General features: G+C 48.7%; 1 protein-coding gene across 1 annotated transcript in view; it reads left to right on the top strand.

The window, feature by feature from the left end:
- The window catches only part of ADD2 (adducin 2), a 104,686-nt gene that overhangs the window by 46,799 nt on the left and 31,894 nt on the right, over positions 1-25,993 (top strand). Inside the window, exons 2-4 of the mRNA XM_059943033.1 lie at positions 13,988-14,105; positions 19,938-20,154; positions 21,875-22,013. Coding sequence (XP_059799016.1) covers positions 19,972-20,154; positions 21,875-22,013 — 322 coding nt within the window. The 5' untranslated portion in view covers positions 13,988-14,105; positions 19,938-19,971. The remainder of the gene's footprint in view (positions 1-13,987; positions 14,106-19,937; positions 20,155-21,874; positions 22,014-25,993) is intronic.

Genomic DNA, 25,993 nt, shown 5'->3' on the forward strand with positions numbered 1-25,993 from the left:
AGAAGCAGCGTCCTGAGGCTGTAATGAGCATGGCGGGTGGGAGCCTGTCCTAGACAGAGCCCTGGGTAAGCAGACGTTCCCTCCTCCCTCCCTCTTCGGTGCCCCAGCAACTCCTAGGTACCCCTTTTTCTCCATCCCCAGGTGCCCAGGGTCCCTTTTTACAATAAAGTAAGGCAGCCTGCATCCTCCCAGTGGGCATCCCTGAGTGCGCCATGTCCTTCTTGGGGGCCTATGAGCCCTGGATGTCTGCAAAGCTCCAGGAAGAAAGCCGGCTCATTAGGTCACAGTGATGTATCGGTAGAAAGGACAAATATCCAACTGAATCTCCCAAGAAGGATGGCCTTTAAAAGGAGGAGACATATTAGGCAAATAAACCTCTAAATGATGGAACTTCAGGCACAGAGGAGTAGGGTAAGGGTGTTTAGGCAGCCTGGTGAGATTTGGGGGAAGAGCGCCCCTCGCTCCCACTCTGCACCTGGGCTTAGTTTGCCCTGCGTCTCAGGCTTACACAGACTGGGCTCATTTTGCCCTGTGACGGGGTTTTTCATACAAGTGCTGTGTTTGCATCTACCTAGGTGCACGTATGTCCGTGTCTGCTTGTCAGGTCACTGTTTACCTTAGGTGCATCTGTGTAACGAATCGTGGTCCATCGGCCCTTTTGAAGAACATCATTGTTCAAAGCACCTGAGGTGATGCTCTGCTCACATGTCCCCATCATCCAACCCCAGGGGGTCACACTCGTCTTTTCCCACCACTCCGTTCACACCGGGCAGAAGAGACGAGATACTGCACATAGACTATCCACGGGCTGCAATTTGGAAAGGAAATAGGGTTCATTTTCTTGACACTATTTTTCACCAGTTAAAAGTGGTAAAAATTGCCTGTGGGACTCTGGAGAAATTATGAAGTGTTAATTAGCAGAAGCTCTATGTATTTAAAATATATGGCATATTTAAATAATTATTAAATTAAACCTACTTTGCAGAGTTGAGAAACCATCTGGTCCAAAAAATATGAGGAGTTGAATTTTGCTGCATATATTAAGAGAGGTGTCTAAATGCTTCTGGAAATGGTCATTTTGTGTCACTTTTAATCCCTTAGATATGGAAACTGAGGCACAGGAAGGAGGAGGTGACCTGGCTGTGGTTACCTCCTGGGCTATTCTAATTGATGTGTTTCCATCTCCCACAGTGGAGGTTGAAAGCACTCCTCATGTCCAGAGGGTGTGTTTAGAATGTGAATGAATTACAACTGTGGTTGTTCCTTAGAAGTCACATATTTCACACTTGATCCCAATGACTCGTGACTCTTTGGGCTTGCAAGTGAAAAGCAAACACCCCCCTGCCATATTCTGCAGAGACGAGGAGGACAGAGCCTGGAGACCCAGTCCAGTCACAGACAACTAAGTATTAGTGTGTCTTTCTTTGGACACATCCCACCCTCTTGGGCTCAGTTTTCTCATAGGTTTAAAGATGTGGGAGGGGAGGGTTGGGCTGTGTATCAGTCAGGGTCTAACAAGGAAAATAGGAACTTCTTCAAGTATCTCAACAGAGGGAATTGAATGCAGGATAATTACACAAGTAATGGAGGAGCTGAAACAGATAGGGTAGGAGAAGGTAGCCCCGAGGTTAGCCCCAGTGGGATGTCTCTTCTTCCTTGAAGCTGGAGGGAGAAGGGGAGGAGGGGATGTCATCCCAGCCCAGGGGTCAAGGCCACTCTGTGGAAGCTGGAACATGGGGGCCTCTGGGGCAAGAGCTGGGGCCGTGGAGGGGATGCTACTTGAGGCAGAGAATGAGGGAGGAAATGCTCTGGCATCTTCCCCCCACCAATCTTGGGTCAGTGCCTCCTACTGCCCCCAACCCAGCAGGAAGCCAGATGACATGGAGCCTGAAGGCATCGGCAGGGAAGGCTGAGAAATGGTTAGGCTGGGAGCAGCCCAGGCCAAGGTGCTGCTGAAGTCCCTGTAACTCTGATGTTCAATGAGAGAGAGAAGTTCATTGTGTCCTCAAGGGTGCGCCAATGGGAAAATCAGGCCAATAAGGCCACACTGGTCTTTAATGAGACTCCCCATCCCAGCATCAGAAACAAATGTTCTCAAGGTACACCTGCCTTGTTCTGCACTGGGCTTGCTTTATGGGGGGGAAACGAGGCAAGACTTCAGGGAAGGTGTTTGTGGGTGTGGGGAGGAGGGGTAGGTACAAGAGGGGGAACGGAAGAGAAAGAGGAGACAGAAAAGGGTTCATACCTGTGGGTGGAGAGCTGAACCCAAAGGCAAAGGGGTCAAAGGGCCTCACCCATGACCAGTGATGGTCGCTGCCTGTGCAAAACGATGCTTCCCATCATAAAATAATTCACAACAGGGCAGTGTCCACATCAGGTTTTTCTAGAATATTTAACAGATTTTCATACAAGGCACCTTTTTCATGGAGTGTCTTCAATCAGTAGCTGTCAGACTGGATTGGCTGGACATCCCCTTGCCTACGGTGTTCTCTTCCCAAAGAAGGGAAGTGGTGTTAGCTCTGTCCTCAGCTCGGGACAAACCGCTCACACAGATGTCAGCTGCGGTGGAGTTTGAGGTGCTAACAGTCCCCCATCTCTGGGCTTCAGGCTCTTTACCTGTGAAGTGAGGGGTTCTCCCAGCCCTGCACTTGGGACCTACCCCAGTCCCTGGCAGACAGGGGCAGGAAATGGTCCTTCCGCCAGGCTGGGAATAGGACCCTCACACAGCCGTGTCCCAGGAGGTCTGAACCAAGAGCACGGCTGTGGCTCAAGGGTGGACTAAGTAACCGGAAGCCCTTTGTAACAACTCCATGTTTTGCATTTCCTGTGAAACGGGGAGTGTGCAGAGCTCAGCAACGCTTCCCATGAATCCACGCTTCTCTGCCCGCTGCCCTCAGGCCTCACGCGCTCTCCTCTCCGGCTTCCTTGAAGGGCTTCCCTCTCGTTCTCTCCCCACTTCCCTTCGTGTCCATTCTGCATTACGAAGCCCAAAGGACCAAGGAGGTGAGGCAGGCTCTTGACATTCAGGGAGGGAAGGCTCGTGGGAGGCGGGGGGAGAGCTGGGGGCACTCATGCGTTAGTCATTTTTGTCCTGACTCATATACAGAGATGAGCAGTAGCTGGAAAAGATGCCAGTTTGGTGACAAATGAGAGGTCCTGGAGCTGAGAAGAGGGAGAGAATAGAAAGGCCTTGACCAGGGGAAGAGGAGACATCTGGCCTGAGCCAGGCTGCAGAGGCAGGGATTCATGTACTGCGTTGGGGTGGAGAGGGAGGGCCTGTCTGTTGGGCTGGGCTGGGCCTTTCATGTAGAAGGAGCGGGAAGATGGCACCTCAGTGCCAGCCTGAGGGGCTTGAAAGCCTGTCCAGAAAGAAATGGCATGGTGCCACACCCCTGCCCCCAGCCCACAGCAGGTGCTGGAAACCAATCCCCACATTCTTTCTGACTGAAGGCAGAGGAGGACTCAGGCTCTCCTAGGGCAGCGCTGCTGATCTGTGGGAGCTGGTACATGGTATAAAGCCTGGGGACCATCTGGCTACGGACAAGACGACATGGATGGTTTTTGTGAAGCATTTTAGACATATGACCATGGGTGTGGATTGGATTGAAGGAGCAAGTGCTGGAGAAAGAGATGAGTGGGGAAATGAATGCAGGGAGATTTCAGGCCAAGGGACATCTGTATCTTCTTCTGCCCATTCTTACATTGGACTTGGTGGACCAGCCTTTTTTGTTTTCATTTTTAAACCTAGGCCCTTTTATGGGGTAAAGCTCCTCCACCCCCACCCTCATCTGGGGCATCCACGTAGCCGCCTTTCCTCTCTTGTCTAGCAAACTGAGCTTCTAGGTACTCAGTCATGGAAGAGCTCAGGCTATGTTATTCTTGCCTTCTTTTTGGACCAGGTGCTTTTCACTCCATAAAAACATTATGGCAAAAGTACTGATGTAGGGACTTCCCTGGTGATCCAGTGACAAAGAATCCACCTTCCAATGCAGGGGATGCGGGTTCGATCCCTGGTCGGGGAACTAATATCCCACGTGCCGTGGGGCAACTAAGCCCGCGCACCACCACTACTGAGCTAGCGCGACTCAACGAGAGAGCCCGCGTGCCGCAAACTACAGAGCCCATGCACTCTGGAGCCTGCACGCCACAACTAGAGAGAGAAAACCCTTATGCCACAACTAGAGAGGAGCCCGTGTGCCGCAACGAAGAGCCCACACGCCACAATGAAAGATCTCGCATGCCTCAACGAAGATCCCGCGTGCCGCAACTAAGATGCAACACAGCCAAAAAAACAAAGAAAATAAAGAAAATAATTAAATATTTTTTTAAAAAGTACTGATGTAGAAGTCTCCTCAAGTTCAATGAAATTAGAGAACTGGGATTCTGTCATCAAAGTTTCCATTCTCCCAGGAATTGTTCTGGGCCCTTCGTAAGCCAGAGATAATCTGGTGTTTTGTTTGTTTGTTTTTCCATCCAAAAAGATGAAACCACTTCTTGGTTGACCCTGTTAGAGAGTGATGAACTGGAGCAGTCAGAAGCCATTAGCACTGGCCCAGTGAGCTGCTGTTCAATTTAGAAGCATCAGCTAAGCCCAGGGAGACGTATCATCAGAGGTCAAAGACTTGTTTCCACTCTTCATCCTGCAGCTGAAAGCTGGGCTCCTTCGCTGCCACGGTGGCCCTGCATGGTGGCTCGCTGCATCTACAAATTCTGAGCTTTTGGGTTTAGGGGTCTCCTTTGCCATCGTGGTGCTGCTGATGACAATAGGCTCTTATACCCTCGCTGCTCAAAGCATGGTCTGTAGACCAGCAGTATCAGCCTCACCCAGGAGCTTTTGAGAAATGCACAATCTCAGGCGTCACTCCGGACCCGCTGATTGAGTCAGCATCTGCAGGTCAGCAAGATTCTCAGGCAATGTGTGTGCACTTTAGCATTGGAGAAGCCTGAAACAGCTGGGGCGGCCGCAAGTGTGAAATCAAGGTGTCAGCAGGGCTGAACTCCTGCCAGAGCTCTAAGGGAGAATCTTTTCTTTCCCCTTCCAGCTTCTGGTGGCTCCTGGTGTTCCTTGCCTTCTGGCTGCATCATTCAGATCTCTGCATCCATCTTCATGTGGCTTGTAAGGACAGTTGTGATGGGACTCAGGGCCCACCAGGATAACTCAGGATGATTTCATCTTGAGATTCTTAATTTAATTACATCAGTAAAGATCCATTTTCCAAATCAGGTCACATTCGCAGGTCCTGGGAGTTGGGACATGGACCTATTTTTTGAGGGGAGGGGCCGCTGTTCAACCCCCTGCAGACCCCTCTGGAACATTCCCAGGCAGACGCTTCCAGCCCCTTGCCATAGCTCACCCTCCGCAGCTAGTCCAGCCTGGCGTTCTGATTTAGCCGTACTGCTGAACACTGCCAAACAGTTCCAGCGTTACTGATGCCTTTTCTACGACAGACATTGCCCTACATGTTTCACATGGACGAATCCATTTGATTGCAACACCCGCTCAGGGCTGCTACTGTAATTACCACCCCCACTTTACAGATGAGGAAACTGAAGCTCGGAGTAGTTCAGGAACTCGCCTAAGCTCTCACAGCTACTAGAGTTGAACTTGGCCTACAAACCAAGCAGTCTGCCTCAGAATCTGTGCTTTTTACCATATGCTTCACCATTCAGAAGCATTATTAAATGCTTCAGAAATTATGGAAGGTTCAAGAGGTGGAGGAGAGAGATGGCACCAGGACTCTTTGTCCCACTGCCCAGGGAGGCTGGGCACAAAGAAGGCCAAGATCCGGTGTGGGCCCTCCTGCTCCCACCACACAGTGCCTGGAGGTCGGGGGACCCCCAGTTGTTGGTGCCCGGAGGATGGGGAGCACATCTTACTCAGCAGTGAGTGACTGACACAGCGCCTCCCATCTGTGTCAAAGGACCACATGCATAGCCATGGCCGGGGACATTGCTCGGGGCAGGGATTGCTGGGGACGCTCTCCGTGGACCTGCCAGGATGGATGCTCAGCTCTCTAGAGGGCACGGAGCTGAGTCCTGCAACCCCAAGATGGGGCTCCAAGTCAAGGAGAGCCAGAAGCAAAATCCAAGAGTCCAGGAGGGGCGAGAACCACAGGGGAGATGTTGCCACCTCCTGGTGTGTCTGGGTGAGCAGCCCAGGGAGCATACAACCGGGCTTGAGCTCTGAAGGCCCACGTGCATGCTGTGTGTTTGTGGGGGGCACGAGGGGACAGAGGCAAATGTGCCCTGGACAGGTGCATGGTTTCATTAGGATGCTGGCAGCTGAGCCAAGCTCTGAATCCCTCATGAAAAGGCCACCCAGAAATGCAGGTGAGACATTCTCATGAGAGAGGTACTGCTATGGCCGCCATTTAGAAATGAAGCACACAGTGCCCAAGGTCACACAGCTGCTCAGTCCCTCACCCCACAGCGCAGCATGGGCTCTGGAATGTCAGGCTTACGGCAGGGCAGCACTGAGCACAGTGCCCGGGCATAGCGGGCACTTAAAAAATATATATATATATAGATTCTACCCCAAAACCTTTTTCATTTAACACTGTATAGGTACACGTTTCCATGAGACAGCCTGCATGGCTAAGTGCCTTGTAGGTGTTTACCATTAAAGAAGGTGCTTAGGGCTTCCCTGGTGGCGCAGTGGTTGAGAATCTGCCTGCCGATGCAGGGGACACGGGTTCGAGCCCTGGTCTGGGAAGATCCCACATGCCACGGAGCAACTAAGCCCGTGAGCCACAGCTGCTGAGCCTGCGCGTTTGGAGCCTATGCTCCGCAACAAGAGAGGCCGCGATAGTGAGAGGCCCGCGCACCGCGATGAAGAGTGGCCCCCGCTTGCCGCAACTAGAGAAAGCCCTCGCACAGAAACGAAGACCCAACACAGCCAAAAATAAATAAAATAAACTTAGAAAAAAAAAGTTTATAAAAGAAGGTGCTTAGATGAGTATTTAGTATGGTTTCATCACTTGGCACTTTTGATCTGCCTCCTGCCTTGGGCTCACACATGCCATTTGTTTACTAACCAGCATGTGAAACCTCATTTAATTTGCTTTAACTACCCTTGCTTTGAATGCTGAGAGTGGGATCTCCCCTTGCATTCATCCTCGTTATACCCTCCGTGATTTTCTGCCTTGGTTGGCAATCTTTTGCCACCTTCATTTTTCCCAGACTGAGAGACTCACCCCTTTCTCTTGAGTTCCAAGCTTGACTGCCAAGAATCGCCAGAAGCCCTTCCCAAGGCACAAGCATGGTGATGGCTGGATACAGCCTTCTGTACCTACAATAAATGTCGGGTTGAGAGGGTCAGAGAATTAGCAGGAAAAGCCCACACCCAGTCCAGGCATTCTCAGCGGTGGCGCAAGCTGCATCACAACCAGCAGTGCAAGCTCTAGACTACCTGCTCAGATGGAAAGGTGGAGCCCACCATTTAAAAATGCATAATCAGCCCCAAATCTACCTGTGTCTTTAGTACAGAAATGCAGCAGCAGACATAACCTGCCTAATTTTATTAAGCTCAGTTTCACAGATTCTTTGACATTCCCTTGAGAACATTTGATGGGGCAGTCAGCCCAGATGTACGCTTGATGGCAAGATGGAATCCAGACTGTGATTTAAAGATTCAATTGTTACACTGTCATAGACCACATGAGGACTGATTGAATAGTAGCACGTAACATTTATTGAGCACTTATTATCTACCAGACCCTGTGCAAAGCCTGTCCTTACATAAATTGCCTCATATGGTCCTCTGAGGAGGTACTGTTCCTGTCTCCACTGTACAGATGAAGAAACTGAGGTTTAGAGAAACTAAGTAACAGTTGGAGAGGTGCAGAGCTGGGATTTGATCCTGGGCCCTTAATGCTCTCCAGAGCCTGGATCTTAGCGACGATGTTGCATGGTAGAGCCAACTCCCTGGGCTCTTAATGTAATGAGATAGCTTTGGACTCCTTTTGAGTAATTTACCATCCCATCCCATCCCCACTCCCTGTAATAGTTCTTAATTTTCTCTCTGCTTGCCTTAAATCTCTCTACTCCCAACATTGGGAAAACGCAGGGCAGATCCCACAGGCAGATCTGGGAGGGTTCTTGGAGTGAGGATATAGGGGGTTGGTCTAGCACTTACTATGTGCTAGTCCTTCTGGAGAACACTTCCAGCCATGGATGTTTTCATTGGCTCAGTGAATCAGAAATCCAGGTAGTGGATCTATTTCCATTTTGTCTCATCTTGATGTCTTTTAAGTTTGGCCTTCTCATCCTAGTCTGGTTCTGCCTGATGACATTATGGTCCTGTTTCACAGAGAAGGAAGATGCCCCCTCAGCAGAACATGGACGTATACTGTTTGGGAGCCGGGCATGTCAGTCTGCCTTGCTCTGTAGATCTTGGGACAGCGTACCTGGCAGAAGCAGGATTGATAGCCAACAAACCTCGTCTGCCAAGGATATGGTTCATTCTATTAGACATAGAGGACACAGCATCCAATAGCTGTTCCCTGGACTTCTTGGCTGGAGGTGGAGTTGGGGGCAAGAGTAGTCCTGCCACATGAAGGACAAATGCTATCAGATTAGGCCCCAAAGCAGAATCAACTGTTTTGTGTTTGAATTTGACCAAGGTGAAACTTTTCAAAATATGGCTCCATTGGTTTTTGGGTACAGTCTTTCCTGAAGGCAAAAGGTAGATGAGATGACCGCTTAAAAGTACCTGTGACTGGATTCTAGGACAGCCTGAGGTGTGGAACAGTGAATCAGAGGACGTGTCAGTTCAATTAGACGGGCTTTTTGATGAGCTTTCATCCACATAGTATGCAAGTTTGGCTGACCTCCTCACTGAAAAGACTGAGTATTTGAAGGCTGAGCCCAGCCATCCTGCTAGTTCAGGACTGTCTCTGCATCACCAGGGTTTCCTGAATCCCCCTTTCTTTCATTTCACTGAACGCATGAGGCCCGCATGGTTTTGTGACTGGTGGCAGGGTTACCTGGCAAGTGTGTTAAAGCTCATGCTGGTGCATCGAGGTTGAGACCTCCCTGGAACCCCGTGGTTCACGAGCCTGTACTGGAACACTGTCCCCCACCCCCAGTGTTGTAATGATCTATGTACGTATCGCTCAGTAATGCGACGATCCCCAATAGCTCTGTGATCCTGGTCAAGTCACTCCATTTCCTGAGCCTCAGTTTCCTCACCTGAAAACCAAGATGATGGGCCCTTCACCGCAGCACTGATGAGAAGGGCTGGGCACGGCTCCAATACCTCTTTGGGTTTAACAGCCCCAATTTTTTGGATTGAATAATGTCTTCCTTCTTAGGCCTGCAGCAGTCAGGGGGTTAAAGGATTCTTCCAGCCAAGGGGGTTTCCGGAGATGGACAGAGGGAGACTCTCTCCTTCCTCCTTTTCCCTTTCTTCTTTGAAACGATTTTCATCCTAAGTGGTCACAGCAGTTAATACCTTATGCAGAACTGTGGAAAATTCAGAAGTACGTGAAGAAGCTGATGATAAGCTTCAGCCGTAATCCCACCACCCAGGGGCGTGAGCTTTCTCTTTATCCGAACAGACCAGGCAGGGTGCGGTCCGGTCCCTTGTTCAACGGTCTCCATTTACTCTGCAAAGTAACAGCAGCAAGGCCTTGACCAGCTCCTCCTTCACTTCTGGAAGTTTCTTTCAGGGATCGGTGAGTTTGGGCTCTGACTTTAAGTCTCAGGTTTGAAGCAAATGCCATGCTGTCCTTGTCTGGAGCTGACCTGTGGGGCTGGGGGCCTGGGGCTTTAGAGGCTGGCACCACCCAGGGGGTGGCTGTGCCCATGGCAGCAGTGGGGACAGCTGCGGAAGGACCACTTGCCATGTCTTTCTGCTTCAGGCTTGGGGTGCGAGTGATGCAGACTGTCGGCTCCTGTCTGGACACCTCCCACTGAAGTGGCAGGAGACAGGCACTCGGCTCCCTGGTGGGCTCACGGGGCTGAAACAGATTTTAACAAAAAGTCAGACAACTCGAGCATCCTCTTCGAGACCTTCTGTTCCTTTTATAGCTACAAGGAACGACCCACAGAAAAGTGATTTCATACTCCACGGGTGACATATACATGGTCTTCAGTGGGACAGGAAAGAAAATGACCTGTGACAGGGAGCGTCTTTCATGATTTGTGATCCCCGGCTGCTCTCCTAGGAGGGTGAATCCCAGCAGAGTCTTTGCTGAGTAGTCTCAAGTGTGAGGGTGCAAACTGGAGATGCCCAGAGGGAGTTCCAGGGCTCCCCTGAGCGGGGAGCTGAGGGTCCTGCAGTGGGGGGGGGGGGCAGAGAAGGAGCTACTGGAGGGAAGAGGTGAGAGGGATGGATAAGGGGGTGGGGCTGAGCCAAGGGTGTCTATTACCTTCTCCTCCGTGTGGCCACAATTGGTGCTATATTGTGGAGTTGGCTTTGTTAGAGTTCCAATCAATTACTGGAATTCTGTCTCAAAATAGGCAAGAAGAACAGCTGCCAGAGCAGGCCCAGCCATTTGGGTTACATAAGAAAAGAACATGTTATTTTAGAGGAGGTGATTTAGGCTCTAGGGTGCCTGCCACACACGCCCCATTATCACCTTACTCTGAAATGGGCTGCTCAGGGGTCTGTCTCCCCACGCTGTTTCCTGGACTCCCCTAGGGCCTTTCTCACCTCTGGGACCCCCGGGCCTGGGCAGTGCTGCTTTGCTGAACCATCCTAACTCCTCCCAATTCACCGTTAGTTGAGTTTTAGTTCAAGTAACATTTATTCAGCACCTACCTGGCACCAGGCCCTATAGCAACAGAGAAATGGCAAAGACACAGGCCCTGCCTGCTAGGAGCTCATGGTAATAGATTGTTGCTGTCGGATTATAAGTGGAATGAAAGAGGAGGGTAACAGTGATGGGAGAGCGTGAGGGACAGGGGTGTGGAGGGAAGGCTTCTGAGAGGAGAGGACAACCTGAGCTGAAGGGAGATGATGGTAAAGAAGAAAGAGTGCTCCAGGAAGAGACGAGCAAGGACAAAGATGGGGACCAGCCTGGTGCCTTCTGCGTCCTGGGAATAGCCCCCAGAGCACCAGTGATAGGCAGGGAGGGTGGGGGCAGGCGCTGGGAGACCCATGGGGCTTTGTGCACCAGCTGAGAGGGACTTCATCCTGCAGGGTGCGGTCCTCCAGAGGAAGGGAGTGGCCAGAGAGAGAAAGACATGATCCCCGGTCCCCTGGTCGGGAATGGGTTGGTTTGAATTTCCAACATGGGCCACGCGTTTGGTTTAAAAGAGCAAAATCAGAGTTAAATTTTTATTTGATAAGTATAAAAAGGATAGCTGCCACTTTTGTAATACAGTCTAAATTTTACTAAATTGGAAAAAAAGGTGCAGGAACACTGCCCCAGGTGGTGGGGAGCCATGGATGAGTTGGGTGGGGGGGGATACAGGGCAATGACCGACATGAGCCAGATTTGCATTATAGTGACTCTGGCTACTGATTGGCTGGAGGGTATGAGAGAGGAAAGGCTAGGCAGAGACCATGAAAGGGATGGGGATGACACTGGCTTGATTCAGGGCGTGGCACTCTGGGTGGGGAGATATTTAGGACACAAAACCAGAGAATTCGGTGACAGAGTAGGTACACAGGGCATGAAGAGGGAGGAGTCAAGGCTGCCTTCCGGGGCCCTTGGTGGGTGGCCAGCTGGGTGGGGGGCAGGAAGGAGACGCTGGCTGGAGGAAGGACGCTCTGGTGCAGGGTTTGCCAGAGTGATGGTCTGCTCCGACGGGTCATTTTCAAGGTGGCTGTGGGACATACAGGTGGGCAAAGGCCACAGTCTAGTGAGCAGCCGGCTAGGGCTGAAATCCAACTCCTGCCTTCCAGCCGGCTTGGTTGCACACTGAGAGTAGTGAGCAGGTGGCCCTGGGGTGGAGGGGGGCGCCTCCCAGGAGGGGTCTGGCATTCTCATTACATGGGGCACCCCTTGCTTCTCAGCTCTGCCCACGGGGCCTAGGTGGCTGGAAGCTTGGGTGAGCTCGCCTCTTGAAGCACATGCTGGGGAAGCCAAAGACTCAGTGTATCATGATCCTGGCCTCAAAACCACAGCAGGCACAGCTCAGAGGGTTCTGTCAGGCCAGGATCCTCCAAGGCCCACCCAGGACCGCAGCTCTGCCCCAGGTGCTGGACCCTCCTGAGTGGCCCTGGTATCAGACCTCTTTTGCTGATCTGGTACCTTTCCTGGCCCTGCCCAGCCTGACTGCAATCAGAGATTTGACAGATTTGGTAACACAGGAGAATGTTTAAAATAATGCCTTTGCCTACAATACCTCTCAGGGCTATTTTCATTGTAATCAGGGGTTAATGCTATAACCCAAGGAATGGAACTCTAATGGTGGAATTTCAACACTGATGGAGATCAGGAGGGAATTATTCAGCATTCAGTGTATACTTATCTGTGGGACAGATGTCTCTCTTCTTACCTGAATGGCATAGGTTCCTTCTGGGGACAAAAGTTTAATTCTCTCAGTGGACATAAGAAATAGCTCACACTCTGAAAATCCAAGCCTTAACAGGGACGGGACAACCTCACATCTCTGTGGCAGGGGTTGTTGGTGAAGGGGAGGGAGCTGGAGCTTCATGCAAGACAACTTATCTGGCTGTAGGATTAGTCTTTAAGGTGGGTCAGTGGCCACCCATAGAAAGAAGAGCATCCAGAGGTATGTCAGCAAACCCCGGCAGGGAGGGTTCCCATATTGGTAGGCAATAGACAGAAGCAGCGTTAAGTGGTGGCAGTGACCCTGTTGTAGCTAAAAATGAGGCCCATGGGAGGAGAGCCCTAGCTGGCAGCTGGACACGTAGAGCATAGAGAAGAGCTTTTGGAAGCGACTGCCAGGTCCCTAACTAGAGGCATGACCACTGGGACCGGGCTCAGGGGCCCTCTCAGCACTGGAATGCTGAGCCCTGAGTACCCGGCAGGGCTGAGAAGGCAGCTGTGCCTCCGGGGCCACGCAGCCTCTTGGATTCCCTCACACACACTGGACCTGCTGAGATGAATTCTCCTTGCCCCTCCTGGGTGAGACTAGTCTTCCCAAGTGCTCCTCTCTGGGCAGTATGGGGTCTGGGGTGGAGCTGAGCTGCTGATGAGGCAGGACAGGCAGGGCCAGGCCCTCAGAGCTACGGAGGGGGTGGGTGTGGGAGTGGGGATGGGACACTGGCTCTGGGTGAGACAAGCATCCCTGGGTCTAAACAACAGGCACCCAAGTGAAAAAAAAAAAAAAACCTATCACTTGTCTTTTTTTTTTTTAAAGCATTTTGATGATTAACTCTTTGATGACCTTGGTCCCCAGGAGTTTTGGACTAGTAACTCGCCCTTGTTAATAAGACATTAACAACTTTACATTCCTCCTTCAGTAGTACTTTATGACCTGTTACCCAGGTATTAGCTGGGGCCTTTCTTCCGCTTGAACAGTAGGTGACATTGTCTTGAATCCACCAATTCATGGTCTGTGTAACTTCGAAACCCTCCCACTTTCCTGGGGTTTGAGATTCTTCGGACTTTTTCTGCCTCTTTGGGCTGCATCCAAAAATCAGTCACACCAGCATCTGTGAGTTTGGCAGCTGTTAGTGAAGTATTTTGGGGGGTGTCAGGAAGGGGCCAGTCCCTTCTAGCCCAGCAGCATGTGCTCTCTGGGCTTGCGCGGAGTTCCACATTCTGTTCCCTGCACCGGACAGAGCAGCCGCCCTCCTCTGGGCTCCCCTGGCCCACACTCAGCAAAGGGATTTCCCAATTCCTCTCTTTGAAAGGAATTTTGACCCTGATTGTAAAGACAATGAAGCTTTCTTTACCTTTTTGTAGACATAATTTGCTTTTAAAATAAAAGATTCAGCTTCAGTTCATTTTCAAGAATTTCCCAGCAGTCCTTAAAATAAATCAGCACCTAATGGTGCTGCAAAAACAGGGTGAAGAGTCATGGTGGTGCAGACAACACCCTGATATCTGTCGTGTTTTGTGTCTTCCAGTTTCTACCCGGATGTTTGAGATCCTGTAGATGCAATCAGCGACCCCGGGAGTGGAACGGAGCGTGCAGGCTGAACGCTGAGAAGAGGCAGCCTGGGGCAGGGCTGCTCAGGCCTCCTGGTAATTAGTCGGTAGTTTTCAGTGGTGATGGGGGGGGTGAGACACACTTTTTGATTGGGTCCATCTCACCAGGATGAGCCTCCAGACACTCAGGTCATCGCCACGAACTCCCCCGATCCTGCTGACTCAAGAGCTACCGTGTGCAGCTAGAGATTATCATGCTAAGTGAAGTAAGTCAGAAAGAGAAAGACAAATACCATATGCTATCACTTATATATGGAATCTAAAATATGGCACAAATGAACCCGTCTACAAAACAGAAACAGACTCACAGACATATAGAGATCAGACTTGTGGTTGCCAAGGGGGAGGAGGGAGGGAGAGGGATGGATTGGGAGTTTGGGGTGAGCAGATGCAAACTATTACATTTAGAACGGATAAACAACAAGGTCCTAATGTATAGCACAGGGAACTATATCTAATCTCCTGGGATAAATCGTAATGGAAAAGAATATTAAAAAAGAATGTATATATGTCTAAAACTGAGTCACTTTGCTGTACAGCAGAGATTGGCATAACATTGTAAATCAACTACACTTCAATAAGAAAAAGAGCTACCATGGAATCAGAAGGACCTTAGAGGTCACTGGTCCAACCCCGAGCAGGGCAGAAGCCCCACTATAGCATCCTGTAGTCACCCTGACTCCAAGGAGAGAGCTCACCACCTAACGAGGCAGCCAGTCCCATCTTCTCGTTACTGAGCAGCTCCTGCTGGTGGAAGGCTCACCCTCGCACCCTTGGATAGAATCTGCCTGCCTGCCTGCAATAACCACTCGCTTCCTGGTTCTGGCCCCTGAGGCTCTAAGGAATCAGACTAATCCCTCTTCCACATGGCAGTCCAGCAGATATTTAGGGACAATTGGAGTGGAGGAATGCAGGATCTGGGGCCAGAGACAGACCTGATTGAAATCTTGACTCCACTGTTATCTGTGTGATCTTCAGCAAGTTAGTTAACCTCTCTGATTCAGTTTTTTTTAATCTGTAAAGCTGGGACAATAATATCTGCCACATAGAGTGGTCCTGGGAATGAAAATAAATCACAAATAGAAGTTGCTTGGTGTTATTCCATCACCAATTCTCTGACACCAATTGAATGTCCTACCATTCAACTCAGTTCTGACACTACCCTGAGTTAAAAGGGCACATAAGAAAAGGGAAAGTCATGGACAAGGCTCCGCCCTCTTCAGAGGCCAGCTACAGGTGTGAACCCCAGGCCATCCGCACTTCTGACCGACTTGACTGTAAATTTGGGGGTTCCCACAACCTCCCTTTCAGTTTCTGTAATTCCCTAGAATAACTCATCGAACTCACTGAAAGCGCTGTAACTGCAATTGCAGTTTTATTATAAAAGATCCAACTCAGGAATAGCCAGACAAAAGCAGGGTAGGGTCTGGGGGTTGAGGGCGTGGTGCAGAGTTTCCACACCCCCATCCAGCCCAGCAATGGGCTCACCAACCAGGAAGCTCCCCCAGGCCTCGCTGTCCAGGGTTCTTTAAAGGGAGTGTGCATTATTACCAGGCACAACTGATTCAATCATTTGCCACTTGATTGAATGCAATCCCCAGCCCCTCTCCCCTCCTCCCTCTGTGGCTGGGACGGGGGTGAAGTTCCAGCCCTCTAATCATGTGCTTGGTCTTTCTCAGTGGCCAGTCCCTCCCTTGAAATATCTAAGTGCCCACCATAAGTCACAACATTTGCATAAAAACTCAGACTTGGTGAAAGGGGCTCATGATGACTAAGAAAAGACACTCCTAATGTCTTTTGGACCTTTTAGAAATCCCATGTGTTTTTGAAGCTCTGTGCCAGGAAGTGGGGCCCGAGGCCCCATATATTCTTTATGACGCCGCACCTGGCCTCACAAGCGCCGGTATCCTGTGATCTTCAGCACCCTGCTTACCCCTTTTTTTGTGTGATCTCCCAGTTGACATGTTCCCACTATCTGGTCAGAGAACGAGGCATTCTCGTCAGTCTCTTTCTGGATTTTCTTTTTGTTAATATAGTTCAAGATTGAATTCGTTTGGGGACTAAAACATGTAATTACAGTTATTTGGTGTGCACCTGTTTACAACTGAATCATAAGCCTCTCATTACTCGAGTTCCTCATGCTACTATGATTCTAGCCCCTAAACGACACATAATAAGAGCAAATGCTAATAGCACTTGCTATGCACCAGGTGCTTTTTGAATTACTTCACATACATTAACTCACCCAATCCTCACAACAACCTAAAGAGGAGTTAAATAGTTGCAATCCCTGTTTAATATATGGGGAAACTGAGGCACAGTGAGGTTAGGTAACTTGCCCAAGATCACACAGCTAATAAGGGGCATAGCTAAGCTTTGAACTCACGGTCTGGTTCCAGAGTCCTTGCTTTTAACCACTAAGTTGTGCTGCACACAACTTTGACCACCTCCCAACATTTTGGGAGGGAAAGAAGGAGCACAGAAGAATGCCTTTGGTTCACAAAGCCGAAGAGTTTGCCCAGGAGGCCCCAGCTGTCGTGGTGAGGGAGTCAGGGCTTCTGTTTTCTACCCCCTCCCCCATCGGAGCACCTCTGGAGCAGCCCTGTGGGGCTGGGCTGTAACGAGTGAAGGCAGGCCTGGAGGTTCCTGTCCATCAGGCCTGGAAGGTCTTCGTTCCTCATGCTTCGTGGGCCAGAGCTACTTCAGAGACTTCACAGACTGATTCCTGGGAAGTGCAGCCTCTCCAAAGGGAAGAGAGAGGACCAGCTTTTTCCTGCCTGGATTTAGTCCAGGAGGGTTCAGTACCAGGCTGTGCTGGTTCCAGAGAAGCTGACAGCTCAGGTGGTTCTGGAGCTAGTGGGATTTGGCGTTATGAGGAGCACAGAGATCTCCACGCCCGCATCCAGTGTATCCATTGGGGGGTTGCTTGTTGCTATTTTAAAAATAACATCAAAGATTTGGGGCTGTGAAGGTGCCAAAGAGAATTAAAGGGGACGGATGCAGGGGGGGCGATGCCTCTGGAAGAATTTTGGTCTGCAGCGGTGTCTGCCCAGAAGAATCTGGGTGGTGACCCCATGTCTGCATGGCTCCGATGCATTCCCATTATGTTTGACCTTGCGGTCTCTTCTTTCCTCCCAAGTTCCAGAGATGAAGCTGTTTGGGAGCATCATGGGGGTGAAGTATTCTTAACTCATCCCATGTGCATGGGATTGGCTTGAAAACACAAGGCAACAGTCAGTAGGTCATACGTGCTCTTTGCAGATGTTTCTCTTTCAGCATTTGGCTTGAGGAAGAGGAACTGGGGAGATGCAGGAAGAAGGTCTCTTGCTCCAGGAAACCTAGATCCTCTATCCTTCTGCCTTTTCTACATGAGTCTGTCTCTCTCCATACAGTGTCAGAGCTGGAAGGGGCCCCAGAGGACCATTCTGTCCACTCCCCAATTTAGGGATGGACAAAGTGACACCCAAAGAGGGAAATTACTCGCCCAAGTCCATGAACTAAAGAATGTCAGAACTGGGGCAACATTGCAGATGCTGACTTTTAGTCCAGAGCTAATTCAACCAGAAACGTCCCTGATGGACTCAATCACTCTTCACTTAGATGAAGAATCTGCCTTTACACGTCACTAAGTACAACCTCAAACATTCTAGCAACCTGACAAATATGTCTCAAAATATTTCTTTAGAGACCGTTGGTTTGTTTGTTTGTTTTTGGCTGCCACTCCAAGGTGGCTCCTTCTTCCCTCCTCCATCCTCCATCCCATCGACATGGCTGGTAAGGGTGGTGCTAACTGGGGGAGATCTGGTGCGGGCTTTCACAAGGAGCTGACTAATTAGTGATGGAATTAAGAGCAGAGGTCATGGTTTTGTAAACTTGTAAAAGCAGGTGGTGGTGGCACTTGGAGCCCTCTTGCTGCCCCAGGTCAAGTGTGTGGTGGCAGCTGGTGAATACAGTGGGAGGAGGAGGCCTGGACAACCATGGGAGGCAGTGCCCGATACTAGTGTTAGAGGCTTTGTGCCATCTTGGCAGTCTTGCTAGAAATGGCCAGCACCTGGAATGGATGCCTTCTGTTGCATGAAACAACCATTAACATCTAGCCAGTGGTAGTTCAACCCGGCTGCCCATTAGAATCACCCAGAGAACTTTTAAAAATCCTGATGCTCAGGTCACACCCTGGACTAATATTAAAATCTCTGATATCAGTATTTTTCAAAGTTCTCCAGGTAATTCCAACGTGCACCCAAGATTGAGATCCCTGCTCCAAGCCAAGGGTTCAGAGCTTCAGCTGACCCTTGAAGGACCTTGTCCATGTGTCTTCCCTTGAGCTTGTTACTTGCCTTCCCCAAAGGAGAATGCAAATAATAATATCAATCAATCATCTGAGTGTTCTGGGATGATGGGATGGACTCCCACTTCACATGCCTAGTGCCCCCGCCCACCCCACTCACAGGAACTATAAAGTGGAGGGTAAAGTGCTGACAGAAGATGGAAGAAGAGGTCACAGACAGCTCATGGACAACAAGAATATGCTTTCCTGGTTGTCAGCAAGGCCTCTTTCATAATGAGCTGTTGGCTGGAATGAAGGCTAAGGCTTGGGCTAACAGGATCAGCTGAGGGGTCAGAGCAGATCAGACCTGGGGAGGCCAGCAGCTGCTCTGAGAGAGCAAGAGAGGCTCCACCTCCTCCTGGAATGGGAGACCCCAGAGGCAAAGTGAGGGAGGGTCAGGTTAAGGATGAAGGCCAGGTGCCCTGACCCCAGGTAAAGCTCTTTCATTGGTATCTCCGTACTTGTGTTCAAAAACTAATTACTGTTCAGTCAAGGCACTTGCCTTCTTTTGCTGAGAAGGGGGTCAGCCAACTGGGAGAAGGCTGAAGCTCTGTAAGCCTCCACCCCCTCTGGATGTTGAAGGGGCATAACCCAGATTTGAGGGCCTAGCAGTGCTGATACAAAGGGAGGCTGTCATGGCCAAAGTCCCACAGCTGGGAAGCAGAGGCTGAATGGCGGCCTCCTTCTTAAGAAGGGCTCCAATATGGCCATAGAAGCCATTCCTTCATTCATCATTCAGGCATTTAAAAAAGCCTGCTTGAGTAGAAAAAATATATGGCTTTTCCCCAGACCAACTTTCCAAACACTGCCCTAGCCCGCCCTCCAGGGACCAGGTCAAGATATACGGGCCTCTGGGCAGCCGGGCAATGTGGTGCCCTTCAAACGGTGTTTATTCTTTTACCGTTTCTCAATATTTATTTACTAGGGTTTAGGAGAAACTTATTTTCCATTAATAAAAATTGCACACCTCTTTTAAACTTGGAATAAGAATCTGATTCTCCAGTGAGACATGTTTTACAGAAACCGATTCACCAATAATTCTTTTCCAGAGACCAAAGTCAAAGTTGTGAAGAAAAGCACTGCCCACAGCGTTTCCCGCCTTGTAGAAGTTACCCGTTCTCTTTTCAGTTTTGTGGATTTCCCACCGAATGTTTTTAGGAGGCTTCTGAGAGGGTTTACCTTTTAGATCAAGTACGAATTCCCAGTGAATAGCTTTACACTGTGTAGATAAGCATCACAAGATGCCCCCAGAGGTTTGCAGGTCGCGCTCGCCCTGGAGGACCAGTCTACTTGAACCCGAGTGTGGCCGCTGAAGCCGGGCGGGTCAGGAAGGGGGGGGGGGACCCCGAGCCGGTGACATATTTTCACTTCGTTGGACGCCCTACAGGCCGGCAGCCGCGGCGCCCAGCCCTCCACTCCGCGGCCCCGCTCACACCCTCCAGGGAAGAGCCGCCTCCCACCGCGAATCTCCCCGAATCCAAGCCCTCTGCCTTAGGAAGCGCGTACCCCGACCGGGAGTACCCTCCTTTTTTTCTCTGCAGGGTTCCAGGAGTGGACTGTAGACCCACCAGGACAATGAGTGAAGAGACTGTCCCCGAGGCCGCCTCCCCGCCGTCCGCGCAGGGGCAGCAGTACTTCGATCGTTTCTCTGAGGACGACCCCGAGTACCTGCGCCTTCGCAACCGTGCAGCGGACCTGCGGCAGGACTTCAACCTAATGGAGCAGAAGAAGCGTGTCACCATGATCCTGCAGAGCCCGGTGAGTGGGGTCCGCCCCCGGCGGGGCGGGGGAGGGGAAAGGAGGCCGCAGGGGGTGTGGCGAGGGGGGGGGCGGGACGCTGACTCAGCCGGTGAACCTGAAAGATACAAAACTCCGCTTCCGCTGGCTCAGGGTCGGAGCAACTTTCAGCTCTCTGAGCAAGATGCTCTGGCAACGTGGGTGTGTGAGTCTCTCCCTAGTCACTGGCGGAGGGCAAAACCTGGTTTATCAGCAGTGGTTTGGCTCGGTGCCGGGAGGAGGTGGGTCTGAGAGACAGGAGCCCCACCTCAGTTTCTTGTGCCCCTTCTGAGCCTCGCTTTCCAGTCTTCCTTTTCCTCTTCAACGAAAGCTGTAACAATTCGAGTAAACCAGGGGCCACCGGGGGGCGCCACGTGGGAGCTTTGGGGCTCCCTTTTCTGAACGCCACAAAGAACTCTGTCCTGGCAAATAAGGCTTTGAAAACCCCAGGAGGTGGGGGAGAGGAGGGCACAGCGGGCAAGACCGGCTCACCCAGCCGTGGCCGGAGTCTGGAGGTCAGTTGGCGCCTGCCTGGCATGGACACAGAGCTCTTCCTTGAGGCACGTGGTGCGTTGAGAAGGATGGAGGGTGGGCCTACTGGACCAGTGAAGCAGGAGGGTGGTGCAGGCCCTCGGAGGAGGAGGAAGAGCGGTGTGGACAGAGGCAAGGGGGAGTCCCAGGGCAGTAAAGCTGGGGGGTCCGCAGGCAACAGGGCATGATCGTAAGTGTTGGGAAGCTCAGGGGTGGAGCTGGCGTCTCCAGATACTTGCCAGGATGAGATCTGCCTCAGCCACTCCCCGGCTTTTCTGAGACCCTGGTTGAGAGCACACAGTGAATGCTCGGGCCTCACAGAGGAGTGCTAAGGGGGATGGCCCCGAGGTCTTGGTGACAGGTGACACCATGTTGGGAAGTCTGGAGGAAAATGGCAGGTGCTAAAAACGTTGGGATGACAGAAACTCTGAGGGAGACTAGAAGGGATGGCGGGTGTGGTAGGAGAAGTGGCAGAGTTAGTACCAACCCAAGTTTGGGGGCCTGAAGGATGGGACTCTATTCTCAGGCAGGAGATGAGGACAGGAGGAGGTCATGCTTCTCCTGTCCTTTTGTAGATTCCCCAACACCTAAGTGGCTCCCTATTTCCTCCTGAGTGTTCCCTGCTGCCACCTGGTGGACAGGCATGCCCTATTTGTGGCCTGAAAAGCCAGACTTAGGTAGCAGGACATCAGAAGTGGAAGTGACCTCTGAGGTCATCAAATCCTGAATATGAAGATACTGAGGCCCAGAAGAGCCATCGGCCTGGCTAACGGACAAGAAAGATGGCATACTTTTTCATTCAATTCTGCTTTTTAAAAAGTCTTTTAATTACTAAAGTGAAGTCCTGCCATGTCTGATGGGGGGGGGGCGTGGCGGGAGGGGGTCTAGGCTATCCCTGAGACACAGGAAGGACCTGGAGTCTGGAGTATTGCCCATGAGGCAAAGGGAACAGAATCCATTCCCAGCATCTCCTTATTGCTCCCCACACAGCAGTCTGGGGAGGCTCCTGAGGTCCCAGTGGGATTGCCCGGTGCCCCCTGGGACCCCGATATCCCACATGTGGCCCTGGCCTAGCTGACCCAAGGGCTAGGGGTGGGCACTTGGAAGAGGGGCCCTCCGTCTCCCACATGAGGCACACTGGGAGGACCAGCGCCTCGGGGGCCTGCTTCAGTCTTTCAGGGAGGAGCTGGAAGGCCTCATCCAGGAGCAGATGAAGAAGGGGAACAACTCCTCCAACATCTGGGCCCTGCGGCAGATCGCGGACTTCATGGCCAGCACCTCCCACGCAGTCTTCCCAACATCTTCCATGAGTACGTGGGGAGCTGGGGAGCTGCCAGGAGCAGAGGTGGGGGAAGGGGAGGAGGGGAAGGCGCAGTCAGAAGCGGCTCGGTTGCCCGCCTACGCAGTGAGCGCTGCAGCAGCAGTAGCAGACCTGGGGGAGCTGCGCCACAGCCAGAGAGAGACCTGCCTCTGCTTCTGATGCTGCTGCGATTTAAAGACCCCAGGAGGATTATCCCTGATGCCCAGAAATCGGAGGGCAGGGGGTGGTGGAGACTTAAGGGAGAACCTAGTTCGGGGTCTGCTGGGGGCGGGCGGAGGGTGACACAGTGTCACTGCAGGGAGAGGCAGGGCGGCCTATGTATGATCCCTCCACCCCCACCCCTCATAAGCGGCTTAGCATGGAGGGAAGAGCTTTGCCACTCAAGGTCCCTTGAACGGCCGCTGCTTGAGGCCCAGGAGTGGATAGTGGAGAGTTAGAATTCTGCTCTCTGTTACTCGAGCTATGGGCACAGAACCGAAGAAAATCCTTGTGTCCTCACAGCATCCAGCCCTCAGGCTGATCTTCCCTCAATCCCCTGGCGTCACTCCCTTGGAGATGGAGTTGGGGGGGCAGATGGGAGGCCATTGGAGCCATTGTCTCCTCACCCCACTGGATAGGTCAACCTGACTCCGTAGACAAGGGCCAAGAGCAGCCAGGGCTAGGCACGAACGCATCTTCCTCGGCTCTGAAGCTCTGCCCACAACCTTTAAGAAACAGACATCGAAAAATACTTCCCCTCAGCAAGATGAATATAGGATTATAGTTGAAAATTAGGAAAATAGTTGAGAAAGGGTAATAAAAATTACTGTACTGTGTTCTTACAACCAAGAAATTACTATTATCAATATTTTGGTGTATATCCTTCCAGCCTTTTTCTCTTAAGTATACAGACTATGCCAAAAAAAGTGGAATCGCATTATACATACAAATTTAATAGCCTTAGCATATCTTGACTAATTTTTCACATAATAAAATATGGTTCTATCGCATAATTTTTGGTGGATGTACACTCTTCTGTACATGGCTGAATATGCCACAGTTTATTTAATCAGTTTCCCACTTTTGGACTTTTAGGTGGTTTCCAACTTTTTGCTATTATGAATGACAATGCAATAAACATCCTTGTAAATAAATCTGTGATTATATCCATGACTATTTTCTTAAGATAAATTACTAGAAGTAGAATTGCTAGACTGAATTATACGCATGTTTTAAAGGCACCAATGCATAATGCCAAATTACCCTGGAGAAAGATGGAATGAATATACATTCCTACCAGAAATGCAAGAGTACCCATTTCCTCCACCCTGATCTGTAGTCTGTTTTACCATTTGTTTCATCCTCGTGATACGATGGGTGATGAATAGTACTTTGTGTTTTAATCTGCACTTATTTGATTACTATAGAGATTGAATATATTTTCATATACATATTGGGCATGATTTTCTTTTTGTAGTAAATTGCCTGTCACATCCTTTGCCAATTTTTCTACTTGCATATTCTTTTCTTACAGATTTAAAAATCATGAAGTAAGGCTAGTTCCCTACTATCTGTCAGATACATTGCAGATTTTTTTCCAGTGTCTCCTTTGCCTTTTAATTTTGTTCATGATATTTTTGTGTTGTAGAATTCTTTAATTTCCATGTAGTTGAATCCATTATTATTTTCCTTTGTGTTTTCTGCTTTTGATTGCATACTTAGAAACACCTTCCCTATGTTTTATTATCCAATAAAATACCCTTAATTATTCATTTGCCAATTTTTCTCAACCATTGTTTAAGTTGATTCTTTAAAATAACTTTAGAAGTATTTTGTCAGGTCTCTCCATCCACCTCAAAAAATTCCTTTTGGGATTTTGATTGGGATTACATTAAATGAATAGATTAATTTGGTGGAGAATTTATAAATGTACAACTTTATATTAGAATGTAAACTCCATGGCAGGGAGGATATATGTATGTTTCGTTCACTGTTAGAGTAGTGTCCTGGACTTAGAAAAATAGCACCCGGCATATAACAGGTGCTTAAAAAATATTTGCATGAATGAATTTTAAATCTTTTCAGAAATGATGTGTGTCTTCTATTTATTTAAATCTTTTAAAATGTCCATCAGAAAAGCTAGTAGTTATTTTCTTATAGTCCTTACTAATTTCTTGTTAAGTTTATCCTGGAAATTTTATGTAACTTTGTCATTTTAAGTGATTCTTCATTCAACTTTTTTTCTGGTTATAGCTGTCATCTAGGGAAATCGTTGGAGATATATGTATTTATATACTATTTAAACTAGCCGCTTACTGGACTCTTAAATTCTAGTATGTTCTCAATTCTTTTGGGCTTTGTATATAGAAAAATCACATAATCTGCAAATAATGGTCATTTTGCATCCTTCATTCCAACATTTACCCTTTGGTTTATTTTTCCAGTTTTCTCATTGCATCCGTTAGAACTCTCAGAACAATATTTAATAATAGATTAGAGAGTAATCATCCTTGTCTTGTTTCTGACTTTAATGGAAATTTTTTTACCACAAGGGTTTGAGATAGTTATTCTTTATCATGTTGAGAAAATATCTTTGTATTCTAGTTCAATATGGGTTTTTCTCAGAAATGGATATTGAATTTTATAAAATGCATTTTGGGCATTTATTGATTTTTCTTTCCTTGATGTGGTGAATTATATTAATAGATTTCTGAATATTGAACTCTTTTTTTCATTCCTGAAATAAATCATTCATGGTTCTGATACATCCTTTTAAAAATACTCTTCTGGGTTGAGTTGCTGGAATTTTATTAATTTTTGCATCCATAGTCACACATGATAAAAAGCAGTTCACTTTTTGGGCAGCCTTTGTTTAGTATTGGTATTAAGGCTATAATTTCCTAAGATGAATCAGGGTGATCCCCACCCATTTCTTTGCCCTAATGGAGTTTAAATTAGATAGGAAGTCTCTGCTCTTTTAAGATTTATTATTCACTTGTAAAGCCATCCAGATATGGAATATTTGGATAGCATTTTTTTTCTGTTTCATTTAAAGTTCTTTAAAATTTTATTTTGCTGCTTCTTGAGTAATTTTGGTCATATTTTATATAAAATAATCCATTTCATGTGGCTTTAAAAAATTATTAGCCTGATTTGCAATATTATTTTTATTACTTAAACCTTCTACTGTGGATATGACATCCCATTCTCATTCTTGGTGCTGTGTATTCCCACTTCCTCTTTATTGGCCAATCCAGATGTTGGTTTCCTCATAGATTTTCTCACATAAGCCAATTCTTGGATTTACATATTGGTTCTACTAACTTTCTTGTTTTCTGATTTATTGATTTTGTTTTTATACTCATTAATTCTTTTGCATAACTTTTCTTTGGTTTATTTTGTTCTTTATGTTTTTCTACAATAGAATAAAATGGATTTGATTTATTTTCATATTTAATTCAATAATAAAGACATTTAAGGCTATGAATTTTTTTCTCTGAGTATAAATTTGGTCTTATCCCATAAATTTTGACATGTAGTATTTCCTTTATTGTTAATTTCTAGGTAGTTTGCAGTTGCTGTTTTGGTTTTATATTTATTCTAAAATAAAATAAACACACTCCGAGAGTGTGTTTCCTCATTTCTAAGTGTTGGAATTTGTATTCTTTTAAAGATTTGTTGATAATGTCTAGTTTTATTGCATTATATTTAGACAATGTAGTCTACTTAATGTCTGTGTTGGGGATTTATTGAGATTTTCTTTGTGCCCTAATAATATCATACTTAAATGATATATGGGTGTAGACTCTACCTCTGGGACATAGTATTTAATCTTCATCCTCATTTATTGTTTTTGATTTTATAAAGAATTAATGTCTCCCACTGTATTTGATTTCTGTTTATTTCTCTCTGTTTCTGATAGCTTTTGCTTTGAATATCTTGAAATGCTTTTCAAAGTATACATGTTTTTATAGCTATATCTTCATTATG

The sequence above is a fragment of the Balaenoptera ricei genome, chromosome 13, assembly GCF_028023285.1.
Source record: "Balaenoptera ricei isolate mBalRic1 chromosome 13, mBalRic1.hap2, whole genome shotgun sequence".
NCBI lineage: Eukaryota > Metazoa > Chordata > Mammalia > Artiodactyla > Balaenopteridae > Balaenoptera > Balaenoptera ricei.